We start from the raw sequence: 12570 nt of genomic DNA, 5'->3' as shown, positions 1-12570 counted from the left end.
TTCCTTTTCTCTTGTATTGGATGGGCTTTTTGAAAAATTATGAGAAGTTTATAGGTGAGCTGAGCCAACTCCTTTACAAAGGAGACAATTTGAAGGAGAGGAGTTTGAGCAGGTTCAATCAAGCTAAGCCAACTCTCTAATGGGCCTGCTCAAACTCCTTTATGGCCTGCTCAAACTCCTCTAATTTAAAAAGATCTAATCTTGTAGAGTCCATGTATCAGGTTGTTAACCGGCGGAGGACTGGTTCCTCACTTCCATTTCAAAGAAGGCTATCAAAAGTTAGCCGAAAGAAAGCAGATCCATTATACTTCCTCCGTTCCCGAAATATCGCACCATGGTTGACTTTTTCTCCTCTAGCCATTACTTTGACTCTTAATATCTCAAATCGTGCGCAAGTAAAAATTATAAAAAATTAATATTTAAAAAATATATATCGATACGAATCTAACATGACCACACATGACTAAAATTTCCTTGCGTACGAATCACAAAAAATGACCAAAGTTGTAGTGTGAATAGTGTAAAAAACAAATGGTGCGATATTTCCAGAACGGAGGAAGTATTAACTCTAGATTGGGTTTCATGGTCATTAGTGTAGTGTCCAAATCAAGGAATTTGCCATAAGAAGAGAGAAGTCCATGAAGGGGGTTTAAGTCCATGAAGGGGGTTTGGTCGAGTCTCCCATTTCTAGTAAGGAGGAGTATGTTCAAGATGATGTTATAAACAACTAGATTAAATCCCGTGCACGCACGGATATTTGAAAATTATTATTTAATCATCTTTTTTATATGAAATATTTACCCCTTACATCTATTGCGTAATTAATAAATCTCGAAACTATTCTTTTTATCATTTTATCTTATAATATACATTGCCCGTCCTACTAAGTATTATACGAAGTATATATTTTAAATGTTTAATATGATGATTTGACCAAAATATTTGATATGGTTAATATGCTAATTTGACCAAAATATTGAGTAAAAATGTTTTCTGCTATTGATATGAAAATTTGACTAAAATATTACCAAAATTGTCTAATAATGTCATATTACATAATCTTATAATTTTTTCCATATATAAACATTTATAAAGAAAAAGGAAAGAAAATAAAAAAGAATAAAGTAGATTTTTTTTTAGGAAATGGTTTTTGGCGGGAAAATTTTACACCAGGAATTGACACGTGTCAATTCCTGGTGTCTCTTTTAGTATATACTCCGTAGTAATAGATGTTGAGAGGTCAAGACGACAAGGAGATGATAACTCATTAGTGAGCGAGAATGAAGTTTAACCTAGAGGACAATAATCTTTGTAGTATCTTGCCGAGCAACCCTAGCTATGTTGACAGTTCTTCAACTCGCATCACCCGACAAGGCCGAAGACATGTTATAGAAGCCGTGAGAAAAAAAAAAGACGTTACGGTTCAAAGATAAGATTATCTCTACCTTGAGGAGGCGAATAATGACATCAAAGAAACGTGTCTTAAGAGATTGCTCTCACCTTGTTATTGGTTGCAGGTACCGAGCGGGAATGAAGAGGAGGGTTAATGCCCCTACGTTGGAGGTTTCAAGTCGGCCAAGGAAGAAGTTAATGTCTTGTAGTAATGTGGAGTTATGTACTGTTCCATGCTTTTCTTGTGTCGAGTCTAGTTGTAATTTCTATTCGTATTGTGTCTTATGCTAGCCGTAGACTACCGGTTGGTTTTTCTTTGTTCTTTGCCTGTTTGTAATTACTGCCAAAATAAAAATAAAAATAAAATAAAATAATAAATAAAATCTACCTCCCATTTCCCAAAAGTCCCCTCCTCTTTTCCTTCACAATCTTCTCCCACCATTCACAACCACCCACCACCACTTCACGGCTCCACCACTTCACGGCTCCACCACCGCCGTATCATCCACTCACCTCCACGGCCCACCCTGACCACAACCGAATTTCTCTCTCCTCTCTTTTCCACCATAACACCCAAGAGAAAAAAGAAAAAGAATTCGTATTTCCCATCGTACAAATTCTTCCTCGATTCTCAGAATCTCACGGTACGCATCAATTTTGATTAATTTCTTTCTAGTTTCCAAATCTAGCAAATGAAATTGTAATTTTTGTTTCAGTTATTTATTGTGATAGTAAATCGGTGCTTCAATTACTATGCTTTTACGAAATTTGCGTTGAAATTTGCTTTCTTTGAGTAATTCATAGAATCATAGCTTAAATTTTTGCACCATTTTGATTAATGTATGTAAGTGGCAATTGACAAGTTGTCTAAATAATTGAGTGTTGATAGTATTCAATCGGCTAAACTTTGTGTGATTCTCATTGTTTTGGAGTTCCCCTTTCCCCCAATAGCACCTTATGTATGGCCGGAAAGCAGGCACAAGCGATATCCGGAAGTAGGTTTTTCTTTGTTTTCTGTATCGTGTACGTAGATAGATGGCAATACCATAGCATAAGGGGCTGGATTTGGAGGTGGATTCTCAGGTGGTGGGGTGGATTCGCAATGGCGGGGATGGGTAATTAAGTGGTGGTGTTCAATGTGAACGGGCCGGGCCGGGTGGCGGGTCATTGGAGGTAGGAGTGGTGGCAGAAGGGGTGAGAGGATGGTGGAAAGTGGGTAATTAGGGACCAATTTAAGAAGACAACCTTTAAAAGTGGGATTATTCCTGGTTAATTCGAAGGTAGGAGCTGTTTTAGGAAGGCCGGATAAAGGTGGGATTTTAAGAATTTCCTTTTTAGGAAAAAATTGTTTTGTTCTGGCTTCATTGCTCTTTCATTTATATTCATGGACTTGCGTGGAAGTCTGATGTTACTTGATAAATTCTGAAGGATATTTGGAGTTTCAGATACTATTAAATTTTCTGTATTACAATGTCAAAGCCTTAATCTCAATTACCATTTACTTTAGTTTCATGTCATTGAAAACAATGTTGGCACAATTTAATGGGATCAAGCATAACCCTCATCATATTGGAACTTTATTGTTTAAAATTATGATTACTAGAGAATGCAACCAGAAACTACTGCCAAATGCTTAGGTAGCATATTCACAAGGGTGGGGATGGGTAATTAAGTGGTGGAGCTCAATGTGAAGGGGCCGGGGAGGGTGGCGGATCATGGGAGGTAGGGATGGTGGCAGCAGGGATGAGAGGATGGTGGAAAGTGGGTAACTACAGACCAATTTAAGAAGACAACCTTTAAAAATGGGATTATTCCTTGTTAATTGAAAGGCAGGACTGTTTTAGGAAGGCCGGACAAAGGTGGGATTTTTAGGATTTCCTTTTTAGGAAAAAGTATATGTTCTGGTTTCATTACTGTTTCACTATATTCATTGAATTGTCCCAAAGTCAGATGTTTCTGATAAATTCTCAAGGATAGATGTTAATATTCATTAGAGATTCTGAACATAAACTTTCCTGTTGGAGAATACTGAATTCAACGATGCCAAAGCCTTAATCTCAAATGCCATTTACTTTAGTTTCATGTCATTGAAAGCAATGTTGGCACAATCTAGTGGGATTAAGCATAACCGTCCTCATATTGAACAACTTTATGGTGTAAACATATGATTGCTAGAGAAGGCAACCAGAAAATACTGCCAAACAGGCCCTAGGTAGCGGATCCAATTTTGGTCATGTGGATCTCGCTTTTAATTACTATTGTTTTCTTGGAGGTGGGGTTACAACTATGAACATTCAGATAGTTGGTTTTTCTGTTGTTGTATTATATGGCCATGCGTCGGAAGTTTGTAAGCCAACTTTTCATTATTTCACAGGGAATGGCAGTTCGGCGTTGTCTTGAAGTATGGAAGATGGGCACGGTTAACTACTTGAATGCACTTAAGCTGCAGGAGAATTTGGTATCTGATAGAAAAGCTCAAAAGATAACAAACACCCTTCTTTCTTTGCAACATCCTCCTACATATACACTTGGGAAGCGTAAAACAGATCACAACTTGCTAGTTCCTGAACCCGAGTTGATAAATATGGGAGCTGAACTTCATTACACTCAAAGGGGAGGAGACATAACATTTCATGGTCCACATCAAGCTATATTATATCCAATCATATCTCTTCGTGATATTGGAGTTGGTGCTCGGAGTTATGTCGAGAAGCTTGAACAAACGATGATTGAACTTGCATCCATGTATGGAGTTGAAGCCCGCCCTGGCCGAAAAGGTGAAACCGGGGTGTGGGTCGGGGATAGAAAGATTGGTGCAATTGGTGTTCGTATTCAATCTGGGATTACATCTCATGGTTTGGCATTCAACATTGATCCTGATATGAACTACTTCAAACATATTGTTCCGTGTGGGATTTCTGACAAGGAAGTCACATCTTTGAGAAGAGAGACAAATCTGGAACTTCCAACTGAAGAAGTGATTCAGGAGCAGTTAATACATTGTTTTGCTAGACAATTTGATTTTAGCTCATTTTTGTTAGATAAAAGCAACATTTATTGAGTTTTGTGTATCCCATTGATCGATCTAATGGTGAAATTTGTTCATACATCATTCATTCATACTCGTCTTGATATCTTTGTTCATAATGGTTAGTTTTGTGTATCTTGAATGAGTGACCGCCCCAAAAGTGATAAAAAAAAGGGGAAAAAACAGAAGAAAAAAAGAGAGGAAAGTCTTCTACTATATGGTGGCAATAGATGGTTTATTAAAAAGCTCCATCTGCAGACCGTTGACAACAGCTACAACTATACGGTTCCTGGTTGATGGATACAATCGGAAGTTTCGAAGTGGAAAGAGGCTCTGTGTAAGTTTACTTTTACTGTGCTGCTAATTTCGTTCTTCTTCCTTCTCGCTGCCTGGTAAAGATTGATGAATCATTTGTATTACACTGATGTTTCTCCTATTTAATCATGTTAAGAGTGTACTTTTAGGTACTTTTGGGCAATTATTTTAAAAGTACCATGCTGCATTATTTATGTTACAGCTGTTTTGTCTAATGTGATCATTGCAGTAGATCAACTAATAATTTAATACGGAGTACGAAGTATTACTTTACTTAACCAGACTTTTTACTATAATTTACTTTACATAGAATTTGAAGTGTACTTGGACTGGTCAATGGCTTAAACAACTCTAAGATCATGTTGGTTTATAATTTGGCAACAAAGTATGGGAGGTGATGAAAAATATCATGTTTTATCTCATTCCGTTGTTGGGGATATTTAAAGGTTGAGATTTAAAATTTTAGTTTTACTAAGGATGTAGTATTGATTAAAATAAATAACTCATGAAAGTACGACGAAGTATGTTATAATTATATGGACAATATTTTGGTATTATGATTCAATGTATAGATTCGATGTCATAAATGAAGTTGTCTTGTACTTCATATGTGAAAAAAATGTATTTCTATTTCTATATATGTCAATGGAATCCTTTAAAAAAAAAAAAGATTTGGTCAAATGCTGAATGTTGATGTGTATTCACTCCCATAATGCCGTGCTACTAAATCCACAAAACCTTTCATTTAAAGCCATGATGTTGAGTTTTATCTTAATGTTGGACTGTGCTGTACGGAGACCCCATTGACAGTTGTTTTTACTTCTTTTGAGAGGACGACTCACGAGCTTTGCTGGTGGGGTCGCCTATGGCTCTTCCTTCAAGTTTCCAGAAGGGAAAAAGAAAAAGAAATTGTATGAATGTTATGTAAATGAATAAAATTAGGGATAATCATATCATGTACAAATGAATATGATTCACTGCCCTTAATAACATGCTGGTGAACCAGGTACTGGGAATACCAGAAATGATAAAGATGATTATCCGAGGAGAATTAATCTGATTAAACCTAGAAAGATGATAAAGAACCAAGTATTCTTATACACCGAAAGGTTATTCGACTCACATAGGAAATTTTAATCTCCGTTCCAAAGTCTAACACGGAGTTTTTTGTGACGGAGGGAATATTATTTTGAGGGTATGGACAATGGAGATACTATTAAATATATTTCCTTCAGATGACAGAACATCGGAAAACAGTAGTCAGAAACTACAGTTAAGAATTTGTTACTCTACTTTAGAAGCATGCTTTCCCAGCTAACCTTGGCTGTTAATAATGTTCTTAAGAGATACTGGAAGAGATTAAGGATTTTAATAAGGCAAGGGGGAGACAAACAACTGAGAGAACTGACTCAATGTCATGTGATCAGTCACATGAGGCATGTCTGTTTTAATATTTGAAAATTTAGGCAATCGGATTTATGTAATGTATGTCAATTCATCATCACATGATAAGCAACTTCTGAGCTCTGGGTTTCACAAAAAGACTTTAAGATGATGTTTTAGAAAATTTGATATTTACTGGACCTGACTTTCCTCTCAGAACAAGCTGGTAAAACTGTAAAATCTTCATTGCTGTACATTTCTGCTCGAATTTAGTTGCCCATTGGTATATTCTGTATACCTTGTATTTAGTTGTTTTCACCTTATTAGGTACTACTACTTACTAGTGTTTCATGTTTCTGTGTTATGGAGTGGGTGGAAATCACGGACTTAAAATCTCTTCGTTAAATTAAATGAGCAGGTATCGCGATTATGATATGTATTACGTGTATCTAATATCTTGACCTGGTTGGTTTTTTCTGGAACAGGAAGTATAACCAAATACTTTGCCCATATCTGCATAATATATTATACATGGATAAATGAGTATTAAAATACTGAACTAGTTTCTAATTTTTATTTATATCCTGCCAATGTTTTCTTGGTCAGGCATAGACCTCATGTCAGAAAGTTACATGGCTATATTCCTCATCTTGAAGGAAGAGCCTGAGAAATATCACATTCCATTCAATACAAATAGCTTGCTGTCACTTTTGTACTGAAAAACCATGAAAATTGCCCGGAAAATATTGCCGATCTTACTCACCTTAGTTTTTTTGATACTCGTTTACTGCGCTTTCGGTTCTTTTTTCACTCTGCAGTACCAGCAAGGAATAATTCACACAAGGGAAAGAAGCCACTCAAGAAAATTGCTTGCTTCATTATTTTCACAGAATCTTTCGAATTCAGACCAGCTGAATGGAACAGCAAAGAGACCTGCAGAAGCTTTATTGCCGACCAGTTTGAGGAAGGCGCCAGCAAGTAGATCAAATCCTACAACGAATAGGTTTCCGTCTCAGTGTTAGTCTTCAGATCAGTACAGGAAAGGGTAGTTAAATTTCAGTTATCTTTCTACATTTTTGCAATTCTCTGCATCCATTTCCCTGTCATCAAGATACAGAAGAAATGAATCATTTCAGAGATTCATGTTTAGGTCCCTTGCCTTTTTGAAGGTTTTATATTCTGTGTAATATTTCATACTTTTTATGACGAAACTGAAAAGAGATTAGAGGAAGTGTAATTATAGAACCTCTTTTTAATAAGAGAATCTTTCGTCATATGTGCAAGAGTGTGTTGGTGTTAATTCTTAGTACAGTTTGATGTTAAAGAGAATTGATCCTTTTTTAACTTGTCGGGAAGTCAATGTTGCTTAATTTGATGTACCTTACCATTTACATAGAACTCCCGTACATTTATGTTAACTGTTTGGTAATTGATGTTTACTTTGCTGCTTGTGAAAAAGCGAAAAAAATTAGAAAGAAAGAGATTGTAATCGAGATCTTGAACCAAGATTACTAATGTAGTAATGTATGCATGGTTGGTTAATTGTCAAGACCATCAAGACCATTCTGTTTGGTTTGTTAGTTACTTGGTTACTTACAGATAATTCTAGTACTCTCTTACATACAAGAGTAGAAGTTAACTATGGAAAAGACAACTCTCATCCTCTTCTTTTGATACTGTAATTGTAAGGTTTTGCATCTTCAATTGTTAAATATCAGTGTGTATCTTTTTGTCTGCATGTATACAATCCTCTGTTGTGCTTGCTCTATGTCGATTGTCGACCTGATTAGTAGGAGAAGGAAACAAAGAACTGAAAACAAGAGCGAGGTGAAGTTGAAGGAGATGAATCCCGTGAAAGAGAGACACCGCCACCCAATTCCAGTGAACTGCCTTCATAAACAAAGGTAATCTTCTGCTGTGAACTTGCTTTTAACTTGGGTGTGCTCGTTAGTTACGAAGATTATAAGGAAAACTAGTTGTTCCTATCAATTTTCATGTCAATGAAACTGCTGTTTATTATCTCATCTTAACCTTCAGGCTGAAATTTGAAATAATTGGACTTTTCTTGAAGGGTTCTATACTTCTATGTACTTTTGACACAGGAGTAAGGAATCTTAGTTGGGTTAGTGAAAGCAATAGCTCTTGTGCTCGTGCTTATGAGCCTGTTCTAAAAATGTAGCATTGATCTCATGTCATGCCCGTTTTCGTTGTTATTTGTAATTGGTGCTTCCTTCTTTTAGAAACTACTATAATCACCTTCCTTTTATAATTTATTTTTGTTTCTTTCATAATTAAGACAATGCTGTCTATTTTTGTAATGTACGAGGATATTTAACGTCAACATTACCCTAATGTCTATAGAGAGGCTTCCGTCTGCCTTGAGTACCGGGAGGAAGAAGAGTAATTTTTTTAACCTTTTTAATTTGGTCCACTGTAATCCAAAAGCCTAATGTTAGGTGAATCTCTTACTGTTTTGGAAATGAATCATGAATTACACGAGGACATTGCAAAATCAGGTTTTTGTATTGACATTTTCCTTTTCTGATTATTTAAAATAATACAAAGTTGGAATGATATCTCCTTTATATGAAAAAGAATTAAAAAAATCGTATTATGATATCTCATTTTTAGAGTAACTTTCAATATGCTGACATGGAGAAGCAATCTTGATAATGCCTTTCTAAAAACCTGCCTGCTAGAAATGGAAGTAAATCAGTTTTTGTGTTATCCTGTTCACAACTCTCTAGTTTATTTTATTTTAGGGTAGACTGTATTCAAAGGATATACTTATTATGTTACTCGAACTTGGATACTAGTTTCAGATAATTGTACACGACCAGGTTTTAGGCTCGACCTTTCTATATAACCACTGCATGTGTTACAGTCTGAGTATATAGCAGACTAAACCTTTTTTAACCACCCATTCTAATTTTTGTTCTAATAAAAAACAATTACAGGGAAATTTCTGTCACAACAGAAAGATGTCAAGAATGCAGACAACAAAGTGTCAAAAGATGACTCGTCTTCATAAGTGCAGCAATATAGGAGAAGAAAAGGGACCCAATCAACAATTAAGCAACTCAGAGGATGCCATTGATGTGCTTGAGTAAGCTCTATACCTCTACTCTCTCCTGCATTTATGTGCCAAGTTGAAGTTGAGAACTTTTTTAAGTAAAAGATTTTTGTAAGAAGAAAAATAATCTAACCATTGTGTCATTTCTTCTGGTAGGGAGCGTAACTCTCGTGATCTGACTGTCCGTGTAGTCAAGACAACAAAACTTAAGGTTTCTTCTTATTCAGGTACACCAACTTTACTGTTTTTGTTGATTAACTTTGTTATGCATGGTAATCCAAACGAGATGGCAATCTTTTAATTTCATCTTTTGATTTGAGAACTCTGATATTCTGATCTCAGCCATTGATTATTTCTTCTAGGAAAAGATAAATGTCTAAAGCAATGTTTTTACCCAAATTGTAGAAAATTTTAGATGCTTGTGTTTGTCGTAAAACGTGTGAAATTCCTGATATAAAACGAGGAAGTAAACATACAATATCTATGGTAGAATCTTCTCAAAAATATATTGTGGTAGAATCTGTGAATAAGATAATTTTGTATGTAGTACGTAGTAGTTTCTATCCTTTTAAAAGAAATTACTGTAAGGCCCGAGCCTCTGAATGAGCTTAGAGTACGTACTGCAAGGAAATGGGAATCTAGATTGCCGTTTAGCTTTAAGTGCCTGAAATACAACTCTTCTTACTGAGTATGGAAAAGCTTAAATGTCTAAAGCAATTGTTAGTTCTTTTTGGCCATTCTAGAGCAATGTTTTAACCCAAATTTTATAAACTTTTAGATGCTTGTGTTTGTCGTAAAACATGTGAAATTCCTGATATATAATGAGGAAGAAAACGTGCAATATCTATTATAGGATCTACTCAAAAATATATCGTGGTAGAATCTGTTAATAAAATATTTTTGTATGTAGTACGTAGTAGTTTCTATCCTATTAAAAGAATTACTGTAAGGCCCTGAGCCTCCGAATGAGCTTACAGTACATACTGCAAGGAAATCGGAATCCAGAATTCCAGATTGCCGTTTAGCTTTAAATGCCTGCAATACAAATCTTCTTACTGAGTATGGAAAAGCTAAATGTCAAAAGCAATGGCTGGTTTTTTTTGGCCATTCTAGAGCAATGTTTTAACCCAAAGTTTAGAAATTTTTAGATGCTTGTGTTTGTCGTAAAACTTGTGAAATTCCTGATATAAATCGAGGAAGAAAACGTGCAATATCTATGGTAGAATCTTCTCAAACATATGTCGTGGTAGAATCTGTTAATAAGATATTTTTATATGTAGTACGTAGTAGTTTCTATCCTTTTCAAAGAATTTAGTACGTAGTAGTTTCTATCCTTTTAAAAGAATTTAGTACGTAGTAGTTTCTATCCTTTTAAAAGAATTACTGCAAGGCTCCGAATGAGCATACAGTACATTCTGCAAGGAAATTGGAATTCAGATTGCCTTTTAACTTCAAATGCCTGAAAAACAACTCTTTTTACTGGGTATGGAAAAGCTTAAATGTCAAAAGCAATGGTTAGTTTCTTTTTGGCCATTCTAGAGCAATTTTTTAGATAATTTTTTAGATTTTTGTGTTTGTCATAAAAACTGTGAAATTCCTGATAAAAACACGAGGAAGAAAACATGCAATATGGTAGAATCTGCTAATAAGATATTTTTATATGTAGTACACTAGTACGCAGTAATTTCTATCCTTTTAAAAGAATTACTGTAAGGCTCCGAATAAGGTTACAGTACATTCTGATTTCTGCAAGGAAATGGGAATTCAGATTTCCGTTTAGCTTCAAATGCCTGAAATACAAATCTTCTTACTATGGAAAATCTTAATGTCAAAAGCAAGGGTTAGTTTTATTTTGGCCATTCTATAGCAATGTTTTTACCCCAAATTATAGAACTTTTAGATGTTTGTGTTTGTCGTACCAGTTGTGAAAGTCCTGATAAAAACACGAGGAAGAAAACATGCAATGTCTATGTCGAATCTGCTGATAAGATATCATTTTGGGACTAAGGCTTTGTTGTTGTTGTACGTAGTAGTTTCTATCCTTTTCAAAGAATTACTGTAAGGCTCCGAATAAGCATACAGTACATTCTGCAAGGAAATGGGAATTCAGATTGCCTTTTTAGCTTCAAATGCCTGAAATACATCTCTTCTTACAGAGAATTTAGCTATACATATTCTTATAAATAATTACTACGTACTTTTCATGATTTTTCTTATTGGATGTGAAACTTACTGTTATTGTTCATGTTCTCAAAATTTGCTGCAAGGAAATTGGAATTCAGATTGCTGTTTAGCTTCAAATGTCTAAAATACAACTCTTATGTGTTATTTCAGAGTATTTTCGCAATTTATATGTTAATGATCAGTACTTTTCATGATTTTTGTTGTTGGATACAAACATATTGATATTGTTCATGTTCTAAAAAATTTGCTGCCACTTTATAGCAGAGAAACAGCTCTAAAATACAACTCTACTTCTGAGTATTTCGCAATTTATATGTTTATGATCAATACTTTTCATGATTTTTGTTGTTGGATACAAACATATTGATATTGTTCGCGTTCTCAAAAATTTGCTGCCACTTTATAGCAGATAAACAGCTTCCATTCAACAAGCGGAGGAGTCAGTATTATGTTCTGCCCGGAACTAAAGAGAAGGGAAATCGCGGAAGTGAGTTGAAGCCAAAAGTTAAAATTAGGACCTTGGAAAGTATTTACAGCAGGACTAAGCCAATTTCTGCTGTTTGAGAGTTAAATTTGTGAGAGGATGATCTGATTGTTCAACAAAAAAACATAATAATGGTGATTATGCCAAATTGGGTGTACTAGATTTGATATGTTTTCGAGAACGTTTTCATATTTATTTTTCATATGTTATCTATTATATTTATTGAGATATTGATCATCAAAGTTCGACTTTCAGAAGAGAAATCTGCAAAAAGAGCAAGTAAGAATGAGGCACTTGCTTAAATAAATGACTGTTATTTTTTGGTATTTACAGTTTAAGTGTGTATTGCACATTGCACTACACTATTTTATACACTAGATTTGATATGTTTTTGAGAACGTTTTTTTTTTCATATGTTATTTTATTATATTTAATGAGATATTAATGGTGAAAGTTCGACTTTCAGAAGAGAAATTCACGAAAAGAGCAAGTAAGAATGAGGCACTTGCTTAAATAAATGACAATTGTTTTTTTGGTACTCCCTCCGTCCCGGAATACTCGACCCGGTTTGACCGACACAGAGTTTAAGGGACTTGAATTGACTTACTTAATTTAATAGGTAGTAGTTGATAGTGGGGTATTATTTTAATGTAGTTAGTGCGAGGTGGGTTAAGAGGTGGGGTTGGGGGAGAGTAGGGGTTGAATTTTTAA

General features: G+C 35.0%; 1 protein-coding gene across 2 annotated transcripts; it reads left to right on the top strand.

Annotated features, from left to right (window-relative positions):
• The first annotated feature begins 1773 nt into the window (after window positions 1–1773).
• LOC110802252 (octanoyltransferase LIP2, mitochondrial) lies at window positions 1774–12087 on the top strand. 2 transcript variants are annotated; one of them, XM_056843724.1, is made up of 6 exons: window positions 1774–2036; window positions 3767–4757; window positions 6937–8022; window positions 9076–9224; window positions 9348–9418; window positions 11785–12087. In XM_056843724.1, exon 2 carries the CDS (start codon window positions 3770–3772, stop codon window positions 4451–4453), a length of 684 nt encoding a protein of 227 aa, XP_056699702.1. In that variant the 5' UTR covers window positions 1774–2036; window positions 3767–3769; the 3' UTR covers window positions 4454–4757; window positions 6937–8022; window positions 9076–9224; window positions 9348–9418; window positions 11785–12087. The 2 variants fall into 2 exon arrangements, with proteins under 2 accessions (XP_056699702.1, XP_056699701.1); XM_056843723.1 differs by having other exon boundaries at window positions 1795–2036; window positions 11782–12087.
• Window positions 12088–12570: the final 483 nt, after the last annotated feature.

This window comes from Spinacia oleracea, chromosome 4 (assembly GCF_020520425.1).
Source record: "Spinacia oleracea cultivar Varoflay chromosome 4, BTI_SOV_V1, whole genome shotgun sequence".
NCBI lineage: Eukaryota > Viridiplantae > Streptophyta > Magnoliopsida > Caryophyllales > Amaranthaceae > Spinacia > Spinacia oleracea.
Note: the sequence above shows the minus strand (reverse complement) of the source record. Positions and strands in the feature narration are given on the sequence as shown.

Bases quoted from the DNA above. Each gene is read 5' to 3' on its own strand.
- LOC110802252 (XM_056843724.1), top strand. From the start codon at position 3,770: ATGGCAGTTCGGCGTTGTCTTGAAGTATGGAAGATGGGCACGGTTAAC.